This window comes from Mixophyes fleayi, chromosome 6 (assembly GCF_038048845.1).
Source record: "Mixophyes fleayi isolate aMixFle1 chromosome 6, aMixFle1.hap1, whole genome shotgun sequence".
NCBI classification, from domain to species: Eukaryota; Metazoa; Chordata; class Amphibia; order Anura; family Limnodynastidae; genus Mixophyes; species Mixophyes fleayi.
Window position 1 is genome coordinate 166,965,533 of NC_134407.1, and position 20,272 is coordinate 166,985,804.

A 20,272-nucleotide genomic window follows, 5' to 3' on the forward strand; every position below is an offset into this window, starting at 1 on the left:
AGCCTTTTTTTAAGGCTTTCAAATTTATTCTTCCGTTGTTTCCGATTGTCTTCTCTATCCTTCTGCTTACACCTTGTGCAATCTAAACTTTATTCTCTGTTCTCTATTCCTTCTATTTCCTTTTCATTGCTGGCTTTCATGATCTGCCTTTCTCTTATTCCCTACCTCTTATCTGCCTTATTATTTGCTCACTCTCTCAATTTCTAGAAATTTTTTCTTCTACTCCCTTTTTTCATGCAGCTTGCACCAATATTCTCTTGAACTTTATCCTTTAGCACTTTTCCCTGCCATGTTTGCCCCTCCACTCATCTGTGCCCTAAGGATTTTTTTGTATCCCTACACATGCCTTTGCCCTACCAACCCTCCTCCCACTTGCCCTGTCCTTTTCCCTGGCGCAACTTGCCTTTGCCGTACCAACCCTCCCCCCCCCCCCCCCACTTACCCTGTCTTTGGCCTGCCATTGCCACCCAACTCACCCTTACTCTATCATCTCCCTCACCCGCCAACTCCCACTTATACTTATCCAACCATCTCCTTCACCTACCCCATTCGTCTTTTGCCCTACTTCTCCAGCCCCCGATCTTTCCAATCTTCTACCTTTTTGTAATGCTCTCCATCTAACTCACTTTCCCCTATTCTTTCCCACTTTCTCATCTCTCAGCATTCCCCTTTCTCTCTCACCCCCCTTCTCTTTGGCTCTCTCTAGAGGGGAAGGAACACCAACTTCCTGGAGAGAATCTCCAGGCCAGACATCTGAAAACAAGAAAGGAGAGTGGGGAGAGAGCAGCCGGGTGGAGGGAGGGAGAGGAGGTTGTATTCCCGCACACATGTATTTCTACTCATTGCCTTAACTATATGTTATGGGAATGCCAAGTTGTTACTCGGCTTGTTCAATGTTTTGGGGGAAGAAAAACAAATCTCTTACTAAGCTGACAGTGCACTGTATGATTTATTGTTGTTATCCTGTCGAGCCAACATAATACTCTGCGTTTTACAGAGAATGTTTAATCCTTCACAACAGTCCCTGCCCCAGTGGTGCTTAGTCTAAGACTTCTGCTGCACACACACTATCATTATCGTACTAGTTTGTTTTCAGACTGTACAGTCAAAGTATGTCCTGGTCCACAGACCTTGCAGTTAATAACGCTCAGGTTGGGAGATACTGTGTAATTGTGTCCTGCCTAAAAGTAGCTAAACTCTGTCATGGTTGTCCAGCCGGGCCCCACTGCTTTATACAATGACTCTGCACTTTTCTGCACTAATCCCACATAAATTAAAATCTGGTATAGTCTGTATGTGACACGAACACCTTCCAGTGGAACAGATTTAAAGATCCTGAGCCTGTGTGTGTCTAGGCAAGCTTATTAGAATCCAAGATTCCAGAGACTGAAACAGCCCTCTGCATCTGTCTCCTTCATAATATATTATTCTCCAAGTTCCATTTCTCACTCCTTTCCCCACCCTCATTGTGCCTCCTCCTCTTATGCCCCCAGCTTTAGTAAATATGTATGTCTGGCTGCTGTCCTTGCATTTCCTAAACCAAGCTTTAATTTTTGGTGAGACTTGGCCAGGCTGGACCCCACGCGCCTACCCATACCTCTGGCACAGCAGTGAAAGGGTTACACCTGTGGGTGGGGAGGGCCTGTGCTATCAGACAGCAACAGAAGAAAAGCTCCCTGCCCTTTTCTGTGAGTTGGTGTATGTATCTGTAAGTTTACAGTGTCTGTGGGGAATCTCCTAAATCTTTATGCAGGCGTTTGTGTGTAATAGGCAAATGCAGTTAACTCTCTCATTTCCTGGTGAGTCAGTAATACTTGTTTCAGGAATCCAGCCATATACACACCAGGACAGTGAATATTTGTGTGTTGCACATTAATCTGGATGTGACACATGGGTCGAAGTAGATATTTCTTGAAATAAGTTGGAATATGCAATAGGTTAATGTCACACAAATAGATATAATTCACTTCACTTTATTTTACATTCATGATCGTTTTTATTTTACAATACTTTAGCAATAACAGCAAAAAAAAACAAACTACATCTACACCAACACCTTTTTCTGCTGGTGCAACACAACACCAAAATGTTGGGTGTTGTCATATTTTTGGCACTATAGTGATAAAATGGATTTTATTTTTTTGTAATTTTTAAGCGATCGGTTACACTTTGGGATCGGTCATCATATATTAATAGTGACCCTGTAGGATGTAAGACATGCTTAGTAAACAGGTTTTTCAGCTGTGGTGGAACTACAATTCCCAGCTTGCCCTACCAGCCAAAGGCCAGAAGTTGCATGCCTCTGATATATGCCCTCATAACCTCTACACCATGATTAACATTTTTTAAGTATCTTCTATAATCTTCTCATGCTGTCTTGTTTTCAAGTTGAATCCATTTTCCTTTGTTTTCTGCATCTTACTAATTGGAATTATGTTGCTTCTGATCTCAATTTATTTTTCTCTTCCAGGCTGCCTGCCCTCCACGTTTTTCTCATTACACATGGATGCATTAAGTTCAAGTTTCCATATACTATAATTATGTTGATCCAGAGGAAGTCTAAATAAAACCTTTGTGTAACACTTGCTCACTTAGGGTCCTATGTGACCCCAAAAAATGACAATCTGTTAAAATCCCTGAATCATTCACTCCCAAAGTGCCAATTACTCGTTATAGCTGAAGATCCCATTTATTGTAGGCAAGGAATCCTGTTAACTTTTACCTTGTTTATATTTATCGCCTGTCTTCCTTCCATTCACAGGATGACCCCTTGCTTCTCTATGGTCCTTGGAATAGAAAGTTAGACAAATCTTTGTAGTGACCTTGACATATTACTTGGGTCGCCTCTAAGGTGCCTTTTCCAAACCATTATATTCTATTTTATTACTTAAGTCTGCCCAGTTCTGAGCCCCTCTTATGTCCTTGGCACAAGAATGTGCCCCAAACTGTAATCTATATTCAATGTTTATGGGTCTATTTACCTATAGAATAAAAGCCTTTTCTCTGCTGAAACTTGTCTTTTTGACAGATTTAGGGCTTTTACCAATTTCTGAAAGCCCCCTGGCCAGTAAGGACTATTGCTGGCTATTGCAAAGCATGGAGAAGCCTATTTAACAAGGACAGCGGTGGTATTAAATACCTCTAAGAATGACAATAGCTGGGTGTGCTCTCTCCCCTTTTTATTGTTTTTTTATTTAATATATAACTTTATATAATATAATTTCCAGTGTGCATGCTTGAGCAGATTGGCACCAGGGTGGCCTGGCGAGAGGTAAGACTCCTATCGCTGCCGCCCAATGTTGCTCAGCTGCCCCGGAATCATTTTGTTTTTTTATAAATTACAGTAAGTGAAGATTTTATACCGCTTTAATAAGCATCGATAACAAATGTTCATTACAGAGGAGTCTTGATAAATAGACCCCTTAGTCTAACTAGTAACTTGTGCAGTGGTAATGCTATGTTTCCATCGCATTCATTTTATTTACCCATTGTAGCCTCTGTCTGGCACTGTGTGCTGCTACTCTACGATGGTCAGAAGCGATTGTTCATCCTTAAAGATCAACTGTAAAATATCCAGTCATGCGCAGTTCTATTATGCAAAATGGGTCTGCGCTAGGAAAGTATATATATATCTATGATTTCTCCTGCGTTGAACCTTTGTAAATAATGCAATAGCCATTTTACGGATAAAACTGCTGTTTTCTCATTTGGAAAGGCTCATCAGACCTTTGTAAATATACCCCTATTGGTTATCAGCAAATAGGGACACCTTATTTTTTAGGCCATCGGCAGAGTCAATGATCAAAACTCTGAAAGGGACAGGACCCACGGCTGATACTGATCATTCTTCTTCCATGAATCTGGTGCAGCACCTCTCCAGTCCTTGGGGTCTGGTGTCAAAATCAGTCCCTTTTAATGGGTGAGGGTAAAATAATGTGACTCTATTTTAAAATGTGTAATAGGTGGGGGATCGCTAAATTGACAATTGCAATGTACAATATTTCTCCTCTGTTAACGTGCCATCTTTATTTTTATGCATTTGATGCATGTCTGTTTACTGTGAACTTTAAGTATGTTTGAACTGGTCTGTATTTGCAGTTTGATATTGGCTTGTAAATGATACCTCTGGTATATATGCCTTGCACTAAAAGCTTGTAAATAGAACTAATTATTATAATGTGGATACATCCCTTGTACCTGCTGTCAGTGTCATTTTCCAGTGTTTGTGGTGAGACCTCTCAATACTGGATTTTCAGTAAACCTATAGATTACGCTTTTGTGTGTAGGAAAAATAAGACTCTAACATCAGCATTCTTTTAAGTCTTTGTAGTTCTTACGAGTTTCTCAACCCTTTTATATACATTTGTAAATGGTATTTGTACTTTTTAGAAACTAGTTTCTTAGTTATAAGTGTCCTGTAAAATGCTTAAAAATAGTTTAGTATCCCTTTAAACACCAGTATTCTGGGAAAGACTGGATCGTTGCCAACATTTGAGGATTGGGGTTGTGTTTCCAGACTCGGCTTTCATGCAGAACCTATTAAAATGTCTCTTGCTAGGCCATTTTAGGACAAGCACAGCCTGGCATTGTGTATGAAAGTGGCGGCCTGGTCACTTTATGTCTGCTCTAATTTCTTGTCTCACTCGTTTACATGCTTTGCGCCAGTCATCTCACTGTCTAGTTTTATTTATTAATCCCCCCCTGTATTATTTCACCATTCCAAACTCTTGTTTACCCTTTGTTTTTTGTGTGCAGTGTATCTTAAACTCATGCAGAGTATATTTACTAAACTGCGTGTTTGAAAAAGTGGAGATGTTGCCTATAGCAACCAATCAGTTTCTAGCTGTCATTTTGTAGAATGTACTAAATGAATGAGAACTAGAATCTGATTAGCTGCTATAGGCAACATCTCCACTTTTTCAAATTTCCATCTTCATGTCTGAATAAGTAAAACATACTTGCTGTTGGTGGAAGAGACACTTTAAATTCAGCATGTAATTAATCGGGTTATTTATATGGGATTTAATCACTTCCTACATGTTGCACAACATATTCAAATGTACATAATCGCAGTATTTGATATATTTAATACGCTGTACAGTGTTTTCCCCAGAAAATTTTGCCAGCCGGGTGGCATTAAGAAGTAGCCGGGTGGGGGCAGTTGTAATACTTTGCAATAATATTGGAAAATGTTGGAGTTGATTGCCCACAGCTGCTGACTGGTCAGACTAGTGGTATAACATACACTGCTGGCTGTAGTGCTCACATAGTGTCTGTTATACTATTGGAGTCAATGTTTTTTTCTATTATAATAGGACTCTGCTGGGCTCCAAGAACCGGGTGACAAGTAACAGCCGGGTGGAGCACCCGGGAAATAGGTGCTGGGGAGAACACTGTTGTAGTATATGTACATCCAATCAACCTTCAGAACACTCCTTATTTTGCACTGAAATGTGCCCGTTAATTTACTGTTAACTATATTCTTTGATTTTGCCTATTTCATGTCTGTGGGTCTCTGCTCCTGTGTGCTTGGACTGTTATCTGCATGTGTGTGTCAGTCTATCTATCGCCATACATTTTCTCCTGTGTCTTTTGCTCCCATTTTACTTGTAACTCTCTGCCTGACTATTGTCTATGTGGGATATCTCTCTGCTCTGTCAATCGTCTGTTTGTGGGGGTATCTCTCTGCCTGGCTACTGTGTCTGTGTGTGTGTGTGTCAGTATCTCACTTTGCCAGCTACTATTGCTTCCATTTTACTTGTAACTCTCTGCCTAGCTATCGTCTGTGTTGGGGTATCTTTCTGCCTGGCAATTTTGTGTGTATGTATCTCTCTGCCTGGCTTTCCTATGTTTGGGTGTGCGTATTGCTCTGCCTTACAATTGTGTGTGTGTGTGACTCTCTGCCTGGCTATCGAGTTTTTGTGTATTTCGTTGTCTAGCTATTGTGTGTATCTATGTCTGGCTACTGTGTACTTGTGTGTGTATATCTCCTTGCCTGTCTCAAGTATATGTGTTTCTATGTATCCTGACTATCAAGTGTGTCTGTGTATTGTGTGTATGTGTTTCTCTGCCTGGCTATCGAATGTATGTGTGTTTGTATTTCTGCCTATCGAGTGTGTGTAACTCTCTGCCTTACTGTCCTGTGTATGCGGTATCTCTCTGCCTGGCCATCATCTATCTGTGTGCACTTCTCTGCCTGGCCTGTGTGTATCTGTTTACTATTGTGTATCTGTGTGTGTGTGTCTTCCTGGCTGTTTTATGTTTGTTTGCCTGGCTATTGTCTGTGTTTGTATATCTCTCATATATGTATGTGACACTGTCTGTCTGCTTATCCTTTGTGTGTCTCACTCTTGGCCTTTCTATCCTTTACATTGATGTGTGTTTCAATACACACTTTTCTTTGTAATATTTCTTTGTGTGTATCTCGGCAAGTCTATTCTGTGTATTTTTGTGTCTTCCTGCCTGTTTATCATCTATATATGTCTGTATTGGTCTCTAAGTGCCTCTCTAGCTATGTTCTCTCGGCTATACTTGTTTATGACTGTCTAGCCTCTCTGCCATGTATGTACCTCTCTGCCTGTTTACTCTCTCTCTCTTTGTTGTTTACTCTCTCTTCTTTGTGTGTTGTTCTGGCTGTTTGGTGCTGCATTAGTGCGTTCTTTTCTTTTCTTTGCTACTCTTGTTTTATTTTCTCTCTGTTTTCCAGTATTAGTTTTCTATGTCTGTATCTGCCTGTCTGTCCCACTCTTTCTTCCTACATGTTTCTCCTGACAATCTCTTGATTTGTCCAGGCTTTGCAGTCCCCCCCCCCCCCCCTTGTCTCTATCGTGTTCTGACTCCTGTACAGATCTCCGATAGCCCCATTTTTCTTGGGTGGCTCATTAGCCTGGTGTAATTGAACTGTAAGGACGGGTCTTTTCTCACGTCGCTTTGAGATTTACGACCCTGAAGCCCAGAATAAAAAAAAATCCTCCCAAATCCCCTTTCCAGGCCAGCGTGTAATCAGCATGATGGATCCACTGCATCCCAGACTGCAGGTTTCTGTCTCTGAGCCTACACACAGGAATGGCTATGAAGGAAGACATAAGGAAGGAGATGGTGAAGAAACTGAAAGAGGGAATGGGGGACAGTGAGAAAGGTACTAGGTGAGATTAACATGCGGGCACACATGGAAAGCAATGAGGACGTTACACTGGCAATGATGGTAGCAAGAAAGAGACTGGAGTAGATTGACATTTGCAGATAATTCCATGTATTGCAGGGGCATGACACATTGCAAGTGGGCTATATGGGTTTTTGGCATATAGTAAAACTGGCAAAGGTGTGGAATTGATGAAAGGAAGTTGGTATGATCTGCACAGGCTATATGGGGTAGGTAGGTTATGAAGAAGGAAAATTGTTGTGGTTGTGTCAGGAAAGAGAATAGAAATGTAACTGAAATACATAAGGGTTGAGAGTGAGGAGGTTGAGTAGGGGCAGGTTGAGGTGGAGTAAGGAGGCTGATGAAGGCAGTTTTGTGATTATTATAGTATCAGTAGATAGAATAAGGAAGGTGATGTGTGTATTACTAGGCAGTGAAGAGCGCTGACCAGAGAGGACACAAAATATTTTCTCAATATGGATAAAGATGTAATATGGAAGGAACAGAAAGTAATATAGACAGCTGGTAAAAAAAAACCAGACGTATAATTGCTCCACATTTGGAGAACATTTTCATCTTTTGAATCCTACAGCAAAAAAAAAAAAAAAAAATACTCTGGCCTTAGAAATGGAATTGAGTGGAATTCCAATATGTATATTATTTTTTTCTTCCTGTACTCCTATCATTGTGCCTATTGTATTTATCACTTGCCACCTCCAGAATGTTGATCTGTGCCAACAGTCTCCTGATTTTTGTCTTTCAGTGATTCCTGCTCTTTGTAATGTGCCTCTCGTCATCGAGCAGCCTGACGTGACTCTGTTCCTGATCCACGCCATACTGGATATCTGCAGACACGTTCCTCACCTTAACCAGGATTTGAGGCAAGGTTTAGAGCTTTTTCTAACTCTTTAAGTACATTAATCTCTGTCTGGATCTGTTCATTGAGCCTTGGATCCACTGCAACTGTTCACTGGCTTTTGGGGGGTATACCCCCTCTTTGGGACTGACACAGATGGAAATTCGAAGGGCCTGAGCCAGTCCAGTAGGCTGGGCACCTGGCAATGACTAGTAACGATTCTTCCTGCCCACAGTCTGGGCCAGGTCACATGAATGGATACCCCGTCCCCCACTATGCCTTCTTCTTTCCTCACATGCTTGGTGGGGTTTCCCCCCCAGGGGGTCTGCCAGGAGTACAGCACCAGCTACCCCTCAGTGGATATAGCACGCCCTCACCAGCAAGTGAGTATTACTTATCTTTTCATTGTCATTTCATGTTACTATATTACAATATGATGCTTATATCTGTAGTAGTATGGCTACACTTCGTTTGAACATGATTGTTGTTGACAAGTCTTTGAATCTCCACTGGATCATTTTAAGCTTCTGTAGCGTAGTATCTTTTCTAACCATACATATTAAATGCCCGGCAGCCCCCATCATGGTTGATGTTTTTTATTGCATTTCTTTTGTTTATTTTTTTGTTATATTTTTATCAACTTTTTTTTTCCTGCCAAACATTTGTTTTATTTATTTTTCTTTAAGCAAAATCTCTATTCCCAGATATTTAAAGTAGTAAGATGGTTTAAAAAAGAGGAACATTTAAACGAGGAGGGACACAGACCAGAACAGCATAATGGAATACATATGGATGATCAACTAAACAGTTGTACAAATACAAATTATATTTTTCAGTAGTTCCTTGTTATTTTTGAAAGGCTTTTTTTATTCACATGTATTTATATAGTACCAGCATACTCTGAACATATTCTACATTAAGAACCAAAGTCTATTTAAAAAAACAAAAAAAAAAACAAACAAAAAGACGTGGGGGTAAATGTATCAATATGCGGGTTCTTCAACACCCGCGTGTTCAGCCTCTTCCGCGATTAAATTTCAAGCGGCGCTGCATTGTAAAGGGTTAACTTCCCTTTACAATGCAGCGCCGCTTGAAATTTAATCGCAGAGGAGGCTGAACACGCGGGTGTTGAAGAACCCGCATATTGATACATTTACCCTGTGGTGTTGGCAGTGAGTGGAGTGCAAGCTTACAATCTATAAAGTAATTTGAATTGTTCCCAATGAATTGATGGGCTGCATTTTGACGAGCATTGGTTCCACTCACAGTATGGGCGTGTCCACTGTGTGTGTAGACAACAAATGCAATTTACAAGTGATGTCTAAAATGGTAACTGCTGCGTTCAGAAATGTCTGTTTAACAATGGAACAATATCACCGCAAAGAGCAAGGAAAACTGCAGTGAAATAAACAATGCAATTTTATTTTGTGGTTTCTGTGGCAGGAACCAACTAATGATGTAGCCAATGTTTTCACATGGCGATTAGTTGTTTTGTGAGCTTAAACACACTTACACCAGGTTTTACATTGTTGCTGTGTGTAGTACAACTTTATGGTTTCTACTCTGATTTTTACCAGGTGTCTTTACATAGTGATATGTCCAAACTCTCTACCTGGGAAAGGGGACGTCCGACCTCTATACCTGGCAAAGAGACATGAAAATTCTGGACTAAGCAACACCTTTACTTATCTATATATTTTATATAATGCTATTTTATCATGTTGGGACTGATGTTTAATAGTTGGGTAATAACATTAACAATTTTAGTTATTTTTAAATAATCCTTTAACTTCACCAACTGCAGGTTTTAATGCAGGCAAATAGAATGTATCTCAGGGTGTTCTCACAGGGGCACAGATGGCTCTGTTGTTTCTAGAGGTAGATCTGAATGACTCCTCATGTGATTGATTTACCTGCTCTACTCAGGGGGCCGGAGCCCAGGACAGTGCATGAATGCTTAGCTGCCAGTCCTTTCTCCTCTTCCACCAGCTTTGTGACATCACCAAGTGCAAATTTTCTGGGATTCATAACAATTTGTGTCTCAAACAGTAATTCCCAATTGTTCGTTTATTCATATACTATGGCCTCATGTACCCTTTTTTTTTTTTTTTTTTTTTTCATTTTTGTTAGTTTTCAACCTCTTCTTGTGTATCCATGGGGTTTTGCAATTTTTTTATTTGTTGAGCAACTTTTGGTTGCAAGATTGGATTATTTTTCAGGTGTTGATTTGCGTGATATCTGTTCTGCTTTGCGGCGTCCCTACAGCTCACACTCGGAGCGTGAACAAATTCAATTGCTATATCATTAACTCTTATATCCACAGGGTAGTCACATATGTATCGGCAAAACTGATCGAACTGCTGCGTTTCAGTATTTTCATAATATTTAAAATAATCTGCTATAAGAAGTTAGATTATTTTGTTATATTCTCTGATAATTGGACACAATGGCTGTCCTCTCTCCATTGACCACACTGGCTGATCTTTGTGCTTCTTTTATGGCTTCATTGTTGCAGGATAAAAATAAACAAGTACGATTGCATTTGATCCGACGTAAAGGAAAGTCTGTCTTTGAGTGTGTTCGGTTATAAGATGTTCAAGGAGGGGAGTAGACAGTTGATGGGCCAGACGCACATTGTTATCCAGTAGCTCAGACTCACTCCTCAGTGGCTGAATTAGGGACCCCCCCCCCTACACTGCACAAAGTGTGTCAACTCAAGGGTCCATGCACAATTTTTTGCTTTTTTCACCCCTTCTCTGTAGTGTTCCAGCATAGCTGTGCTTTGTAGAGAGCAGCGGGGTGCGTTTTGTGCTTAAACTTTTTTTTTTTTTTTTTAACCTATGCAGAGTCTGAGTGAGTACAGGGGAAACACATTCAAACAATGCACTATATGTGACCAGACTCTGTCATTGGGTTTCTATTTGTGTCCCTACATTTAGGCATCTGGCACAGAAGAGGTTACAGGGTAACTGTTAATTTCCCATCCTGAGGCGGCAGGTCAGTGGTGAATAATAAATCCTCCGTCCTACTACTGATTACATTTGCTACTGACAGCTTGTGTATCAGCAGCAGAATAATCAGCCTCTGCTGGGGAGAGAGGCCAGTCTGGGTGTCAGGGGACTTAGTGCTATATAAACCCCTTCATTATAGATCATTAAACTATTGTTACTATCTCTTCCAATAGCTCCCTTCTGTAGGAGCGTATAACCTTTCTCTCACTCCATATAAACTCATTTCCTATCTCTGTTGTCCTGATCTGTACTCCTCCTGTTCAGGTATATAAAGGTGTCTATTACTGATGCAGCAATCATTCATTTGGGATCAGATGACAAGACATGAATATTTCAGGCTACCACTAAGTGTGCTCTGTGATCAGACATAAGGAAACGCACATCTCGCCTCTTCCTAATATGCAGACATCCACCTATCCTCCTAATCCAGAGCCTTCAGAACACATACCTCTTACCTCCTCCTAATATACGAGATGTGAGGACACCTATTTCTCGACGCTTCCTAATATACAATACATGTGGACACCTACTCCTAATATACAGGACATGAAGAAATCAATTTCTCACCCCTTCCTAATACACAAAATATGAGGACACCTACTCCTCACTTCCTCATAATAAGATACAATACCATGTACGTCTTGCCTCCTGTTATTATACAGACATAAGATTAACTCTTACCTAGTTGACTTTTAGAACACCATTTCAGTGGAGAGCTCCTAAGAGACATTTTGACATTTTAGGTGTGAAGTTTGTCAAGTGATAATTGAAAAACCATGTTTTCTTGTAACTTTGTGTGCTGTTGCTATAACCAGTGCCTGAAGTGTTAGGCATATATCCCATTCCTTTGACAGACTGACGTTTCTATGCAATAAGAACACTTTTGCATAAGTTCTTATTTCCGTGTGACTGATTAATACAAGCCCCTGATGGTCTCAAAATCAGGAACTTTTATTTACGTTTTGGTTGGTGAGTGGGAGAATTTAGTATGAATACTGCTTGGTTACAAATTTCCAAAACAAATGTAAATATCTGTACGGTGTACTCAAGGTTATGTTTGTGGTAGGCAACATGATATGTTTCAGGGGCCTTGGGCTATTTACCCACTAGCTTTGATCACAATTGAATGTGTCAGGCAGCATGCAAAATTGGTGCATAGCACAAACATTCCCAACCGCAAGTTCAGATACTGGTGGGCATAAGGTCACTCATTCCCATACCCAATTACTTGTTGTAACTAGCTTTTACCAGTAAGGTCCCTTATTCTCACAAACGTTAAATCACAACACCAACGTCTTCACACACTCCATACACTAGGTTACCTCTATTCTGCTCACATTTTTTCAGCTAGGACTCTTGCTGGAAACCCAAAATCTTGGTTCCCAATATAATCTTTTGCATATCTGACATTTGGGGGGACCCAATAGCAGCTTCTGGGACCCTACTTGGGGTCTCAAAGCACAATATTCGGTTAGCTGCTAGTCAAACTGGTGAGAAGACATTACCAATCAATCACAGACTTACCCGCTACATAGAATTGGAACCACTAGAGAACAAAGCAAAAGGACTGCATGTGGATGATTGTTGTGTTCTGTTCACCACTAATTTATCCTGTTTCATTAGGTTAAGACCTATTCAAATGTCTATACTTGCGCGTGATAATGCAGTATAGTTTTAGCTTTGCACCTTTCAAATCTTCACCATTTTATGCACTTTCACAAGCAAAAAAACCTGTTTTCGTTTTTTTTTTTGTTTTTTTCCGCATAGAAGTATAGGGAGGGCACAAAAAGTCCTATTACATTCAGGTTATAAGCCATCTGAAAGAAGCATTAACACACACACCCACACACACCATAAAAGCCTATGCAACTGCACCCTGTGAGCACCTATGAGTAAATTTATCAAGCTGTGAGTTTCCGGTGGGTTTAAAAAGTAGTTGCTGTAGGCAACATCTCCAATCAGATTCCAGCTGTCATTTTGTAGAATGTACTAAATGAACGATAACTAGAATCTGGTTGCTATAGGCAACATCTCCACTTTTCAATCCCGCCGGAAATTTGCAGCTTGATACATTTATCCCTAAGTGTTGAATGACTGACTTGAAGCGACCGAGTGTCCCATCAACTGCTGAGCCAATCACAAGGGATATACTAGGCTGGTCATTTGCAATTGGCTAGGGGCTAAGGCGGCGGTTCCCAAACTCCCAGGGGTGCCGCGGCGCTGTCACTGGGGTGCCGCATTGCCAAGCATTGAAAAAAAAGAACACAGAAACTTGCCAATCCGTCGGGCGCCGGGACCCAGCAGACTCCCCTGACGGATTGGTAAGTTTCTGTGTTCTTTCTTTTTATTCTATGGCTGGCGCGCAGCAGAGGAGTGAGAGGGAGCGTGACAGCTGGGGCACAACGGGGCAGAGGAGGGTGACAGCGGGGCACAACAGGACAGAGGAGTGTAACGGGACAGAGGAGGGTGACAGCGGGGCACAACAGGACAGAGGAGTGTAACAGGGGACAGAGGAGGGTGACAGCGGGGCACAACAGGACAGAGGAGTGTGACAGTGGGGCAGAGGAGGGGCAGTGGAGGGGGACAGCGTGAGAGGGGCAGAGGAGGGTGGACATCGTGAGAGAGGGCAGAGGAGGGTGGACATCGTGAGAGAGGGCAGAGGAGGGTGGACAGCGTGAGAGAGGGCAGAGGAGGGTGGACAGCGTGAGAGAGGGCAGAGGAGGGTGGACAGCGTGAGAGAGGGCAGAGGAGGGTGGACAGCGTGAGAGAGGGCAGACAGCGTGAGAGAGGGCAGAGGGGGCAGAGTGTCTGGATGCAGAGGGGGCATTTTTGCATACAACTAAATAAGTATTTCTGTCCTGACCTAAATACTTATTACAATTTTTTGACCCAACTACTTCTAAAACAGGTCTGCTCAATAATTATTTTGGAGGGGTGCCTTGAAAAAATTTGGAGACTCTAAGGGTGCCGCAAACTGCAAAAGTTTGGGAACCACTGGGCTAAGGGATGTCCTGGTTAATTCGGGCTACAGATATTCAGGTGTTCGTATCAAGCGTTTCAGTCAGATTTTATTCAGTGTTTTTGTTAGATTACAACGAACAATGGAGAGAGAGTTTATTAACAACATGCAGTGACCATCAATATGCATCCATGCAAATTACAGCGCTGCATCATGAAACGCCACTGTAGTTTTCCATAGCAGCCCTTGGATTAGTGGATTCTTTAAGGGTGGAAAGGAGCACTATTCTCATGTGACCAAATGTTTCACTTATCGTGCTGCACTGAATCAGCCCCTATATGTCTGACTTAGGTTAACAGTGACAGTATCTTTTCTATCTGTGTTACCGCTGCAATCTTTCCTCTTGTTATCATCTTCTCATGATGGCGGTAGAAGAGAATCTATGAAAAAAATGCTTAATTCTCAGAATAAAGAATTTTTTCAGTAGCTTATATTTTTTTAAATTATTAATTTTTTTTTTCTTCTTTCTTTTTCTTTAAATCAAGTGGAAACCCAAGCCTGGTCTTTCAGTTCCACTACGCATGCATGAATTGGCTAGCTGGGTCACACATGCGCAGATCCTTTGAGACTAGCACGACTCTGGTAAATTAACTGTTACCGCTCGGCCTGTAAGCCTGAGTATCGCTCAGCTGTGTCTGTGAAATTTTGATAATAAACCGCCGCTGTCCTCCTATTGCTATAGCCACCGCCAAGTTGTTGTTGTTGTTGTGTTTTTTTTGTTTTTTTTTTACTTTTTCCCCAGGCATACAGATTTCAGAGGGACCCTTCCCCGGCTTGGCAAGCGGTAAGGCTCCTCTTAATGCTGCCAGCCGATGGAAGATTTTCTGTTGCTTTGGCAAGCAGCGATAGACAATCTTCAATAACTCCCAATATTGATATATACACAGGCCCATCTTAACAACATTATGGGCCCCCGGGCAAAGCAGTGCACCGGGGCCCCTAGATATAGATATATAGATGTATACAGATACAGATATACAGAGATAGATAGATGTACTTGCTCAGTGACCCTTGTAGGTTTTTTTGCAGGTTTTTTTTCTTTTGCAAGATTATTTATTCTCATTAAGAGCCGTGCCTATGGGGCCCCCTTGCCCGTGGGACCCCCGGGCAGCTGCCCATCGTGCCCAATGGAAAAGATGGCCCTGTATATACACCCCTTAGCTTGTAGCAATTTGCTAACACCCACTCGTCGTGCTGCATAATATGAGGCAAATTTGGGTTTCCTCACCATGGCACAACCTAGAAGTAATATATACAACGAATATAATGCTACCTCCTTTTTTAATTTATTTTACTTTCATTGTTAAGAAATATGGATGTTCTATGAAAGAAAATGTATGCATTTCTGTAGTTATTAGTCTTATTAAGCATCATTAAGACTTTTCCTGTGCGGTATAAGTGCCACTTAAAACATAGACTGAAATTATTTATACACAAGAAAACGAAAAAATTAAATGACTTGTAAGTTTTGTGTGAAATATAATTGACAGTGGTGCAGTACTGTGAAGTATTGTGGTGCCCTAAAAATAAACTATTCTGAGAGATTGTTGCAGTAGTTAAAATGGGAATTTGGATCCGTTTGTGTAAACATGTGATGTAGCCTATTGAGCATGATGAGAAGGAAGAGTTTTGTGTGCTGCAAGGAGATATTTTATATCTTGTTTAGATTGAGTTCCAGGTACTGATGAGATCTCTCTACTGATGCAATCTGCAGAAGGAAAAGTGACCATTGCCTGAAATAGGAGTCCCAGAGAGAGTTGTGTTTCAGCGGTAGATGGATGGAGAGGATAAGAATAAGTCCACCCTCCAACCAAAAAATAAAATCAGATAATTTGATAATTAGGATTTAACCTATATTTTTACAAATGTTGTGGAACTCTACTGTTAACTTTTCTTGATTCAGCAGAAAACTCTATATATTCTTTGAAAATCATTTCTAAGTTGGTAATTTAATGTTGTCATATTTCTGTGAAACTTCATCCCACAGCTCAAGCCACTGAATTTAATCAATAAACTTTTTTACTCTATTGGATATTTTACTTTTACCTGTTTTATACTTTTTAATGATAAAATATTTAATAAAAATTCAGCATCTTTACCGTCCTTTATTTTGCTATATACATGTCCTTTATTTTGCTATATACAGCACAGTACCTGACATTATTACTAGGCATTGGTATCCTGTCATTAGAAGTACGTCCTGAGTTATTAGTGGTGGTTCATACTCTTATTTACATTCCTCATCTTTTCCAAGTAATCCTATTTGTATATTTATTTATTTTATTTTTTTTTTAAATTCTTTTTTTATTGAAAAAATTAAACAGCTTTTACAAACATATCTGTTTTGCTTTGAACGATGCATTAAAGACATTTATGAATATTGCATATAAAGATACAATTTCACGAATAAGAAGTGTCAGTGCACCAGTATAAAAAACAAAGTACCATTTAGTATACCATAATACATCATGTAGGGATAGGGGAAAGACCAAGAGGGATATAGACAGGGAAGGAGGGATAGATCAGAGGGGAAACAGAGAAAGAGGGGAGCGGGGGGAGGAGGGGGTTCACTTATTCCACTGAGAATATAGTGGTGAAACCTTAAATTCGAGCCATTTGAACCATATATAGTAATCCTCCCTATATTTGTCCCTTGATGAATAGAGTATGTCATCCATCATTCTATAGGATTCTAAACGGGCAAACCACTCTTTGATGGTAGGAATATTCTGTGATCTCCAGTGCACCGGGATCACGGCCTTTGCCGCGTTGCTAAGGTTTTTAATTGTTTTTTTATATTTAGAGATGGTCAATTTATTAAGATTCAATAACCAGTATTTGGGGCAATTAGGTGGTTCAACGCCCATTATTTCTTTAGAAATTGAAAGAACTGCATCCCAAAAAGTTCTAAGAGCTATGCACTCCCACCATATATGCAGCGGAGTACCTGGTGCCGACATACATCGCCAACACATGTTTGACACCCCAGGAACCATCTTAGCCAGCAGATTGGGGCATCTATACCACCTGGTCAAAATCTTATATTCTGTCTCCACCACCCGTACACTAACCGAGCTTGACTGGGTGCGTAAGAGGATATTTTTCCAATCTTGCTCAGGTATCGTGCAAGCCAGCTCCCTCTCCCATTCTCGAATGAAGGTGGGTTGTTTATTATAAGCATGTTCAATGAGAATACTGTAAATGAGAGACAAAGTATGGCTAGGATATAATGCAGTCGTACATAAAGATTCAAACTGGGTAAGCGACCGCCCCACCGACTCCCGAAGATCCCAGAAAGTGGCGGAGCTGTATATATCGCCAAATCTCCGCATTTGGTAGTTCCCATTTAGCTTGGAGAATGGTGATGGGTAAGACCCCAGACGCGTCCACCAGCTGGTTAGCCCTGCGGAGTCCTGCCCCAATCCAACATCTGAACGTCTGTCTAGTAAGTCCTGGGGGAAACTCTGGATTGTCAAATATCGGGGTCAAAGGCGAGGGTCGTGAGGGAATGTGGGGGGCCGCGCATAATTTGGCCCATCTAGCCAGGGTTGGTGAAACGGTCGGGTGAATGATTTTAGGGAGTGAGTGTAGCCATGATGAGAACTTAAGAGCCTTGCCTGCAACGTAACTCTCTATCCAGACCCACTGCTTGTCCAGTCTCTGCCTTGTCCAGTCCACCACTCTATTTAGTATGGCCGCATCGTAATATAATGCAAAGTTGGGGAGTTGTAGTCCCCCAGCGTGTTTCCGCATATATAAAATGTCATGTTTAAAACGGGGGCGCCTCCCATTCCATACAAAATCCCTAACTGCTTTATGTAGCGTCTTGAACCAGGAAGTGGGAAGGTGTATGGGGAGTGTTTGGAGCAAGTAGAGGATCCGTGGTAATACATTCATCTTGACCACATTGACTCTGCCCATCAGGGAAAAGCCCTTTGGGCACCAGTTTCTCAGGTCCCTACAAATTGTATTGGTGATGGGAATAAAATTGTCTTCAAAAATATTTTTGTTGTCCTTGTTGATAAACACCCCCAGATATTTAAGTCGTGAGGTATGCCACGTGAATGAGAATGCTGGCTTCAGGCCTTTAACCACTGCCTCGGGCGCAGAGATGTTGAGTGCTACCGATCTTGAGTAGTTAATTTTAAAGCCAGACAGCTCGCCAAATTGCTGAAATTCTGACACTAAATTAGGAATTGAAACCACAGGGTTAGTGAGGATTGCCAGGAGGTCATCCGCGAAAAGTGCCAGTTTAAAGCTTTTGTCTTCCAACCGTAGACCAGTGATATCAGGGTTTGCCCGGATGGATCGAGCCAATGCTTCCATGCACAAGATAAAAATCAACGGAGACAGGGGGCATCCCTGTCTGGTGCCGTTGGATATTACAATGGGTTCTGATAGTTCCCCGTTAACCATAACTCTTGCTGTTGGCTTCGTATACAAAGCATCAATTCGGGCCATACTCAAAGCCCTATTTGTATATTTGTCACATGGTTGACAACCCTTCACCTTCGTGTCTACCCGCAGGTTAGATTTCTAGCTGTGGGAATTAATTTATATAACCCAAACAAATAGGATGACAATGTTTCAGAACAAAGCTTATCATAAACAGGATATCTTGGGTACTATGTTCCTACTCGTACTATGTTCCTACTCGACTACAAAAGATACTGCCTGATTCCTCTGACAGATGTTGGCGTCTATGCTCTGGCGCGGGCTCTTTCTTACATATATGGTGGGACTGCCCGAAACTGATTCCCATCTGGCGCGAAATTAAAGTTTTGATAGAAATGTTAATTCAAACCCCCATACCCTTTGACCCCAAATTTTTCCTTCTACCCTTTGGGTTCCCCACGGCTACTAGACACCAAAATAAGCTTGCTCGTCACATTATTTCAGCGACCACATGTCAAGTCGCCATAGATTGGAGGCAGGCTGCCCCCCCTTCATTCTCCGCTGTAACTTATAGGATTTGGCATACGTATAAGATGGAATATATGACTAGCATTATACGAAACACGGCCAAATCTTTTAAAAAGGTCTGGGACCACTGGATGTCTCCCCCTTTTCCTAATCGTTCCCCCTTCCCTTACGTAGCCCCCTCCCATCTCATTGCCTCTGGTTCAAGAGCGATCTCTCACGCCCCTCCCCTTCTCCCCCCCCACCTCTCATCTTCTCTTTTATCTTCCTCTTTCTCATCCTTCTCCTTTTCTTTTCTTTCTTCTCTTTTAAATATAAAAATATCGGTCTTTATTTTATAGAATCTGTGCTATTTTTTCTCTGAAGCACTGAGATTTCTACTTCACTATTTAATGTACTGAATATATTTTGTTTGATATAACATATATCTTTTTGCATTGTTAATTCTTTTTTGACCGTTAATAAACACTTGTTTAAAAAAAACAAAAAAAACAGGATATCTTCTGCAATCTGGTTTAACTGCGCTAGTATATGGTGGTATGCCAAACCGCACTCCTCCTACTGCCTTCATTGTAAGACTATCAAATTCCGTTCACTTACCTTTTCCATACCACCACTTATAAAATTCCACTTAAACCACTGTCCACAAGAATAAAACACAATGATCCAATGTTACTGTAGCTCATGCTATGAAAATGTCTGTACTTGTATTCTGGACTCAAACACTCTTCCAAAGAATCCTAAGCAGACCTTTTTTTCTGGATATCCTTAGACGTGAATTGCAGAGCAGACCATTTGATCCTGTTTGCTCAAATAGGAATTGTTCAATGTGCTTACTCAAGAAAAGATGTGATATTATGCAAAATTACAGGAAGTAGAGATACCAAGTTTTGAAGATGGTCTATTCAGCCGCTATGCTTAACCACAGAGCAGTCGATCTGTCTGTTTGGGCCCATGCACTATACCTTCACCTGGTACAAAATGCTCTGCTCCTGAACTTGCCACCTAAATATTGCAGTTACCTTTGCAGAATTAAGTGATTCTAAATAAAACGCCCTTCTCATCAGTTAATTCATTCAGAATCCGTAACTGCAATGTTTATCTGTGTGGGAAGTGCAGAACAAAGTATTTTGATAAGAGGTCATATCGTAGAGTCTGTATGCACCTACCTAGACATATGTGCGATCCTGGTATTAGGTTCTGTTTATATACAGCTCAAACCGTTTTTGAGAGAGATTTTTATGCAATGTTTCTTCTGGCAAAGGCTGAGGTTACAGGGCTGATCATTTTGTCAGGTGTACTGTGCCCTCTCTCTCTGAGAATGA

At 41.2% G+C, this 20,272-nt stretch overlaps 1 protein-coding gene across 4 annotated transcripts in view; it reads left to right on the forward strand.

Moving 5' to 3' along the window:
• RARA (retinoic acid receptor alpha) overlaps positions 1-20,272 on the forward strand; it is a 151,400-nt gene that overhangs the window by 81,086 nt on the left and 50,042 nt on the right. For 3 of the 4 annotated variants that reach the window (XM_075177117.1, XM_075177114.1, XM_075177119.1), the window contains exon 2: positions 7,905-8,380. In XM_075177117.1, coding sequence (XP_075033218.1) covers positions 8,203-8,380 — 178 coding nt within the window. In that variant the 5' untranslated portion in view covers positions 7,905-8,202. Of the gene's footprint in view, positions 1-7,013; positions 7,146-7,904; positions 8,381-20,272 lie in introns of those variants that run through there. The other variant, XM_075177116.1, reaches the window with a different exon arrangement.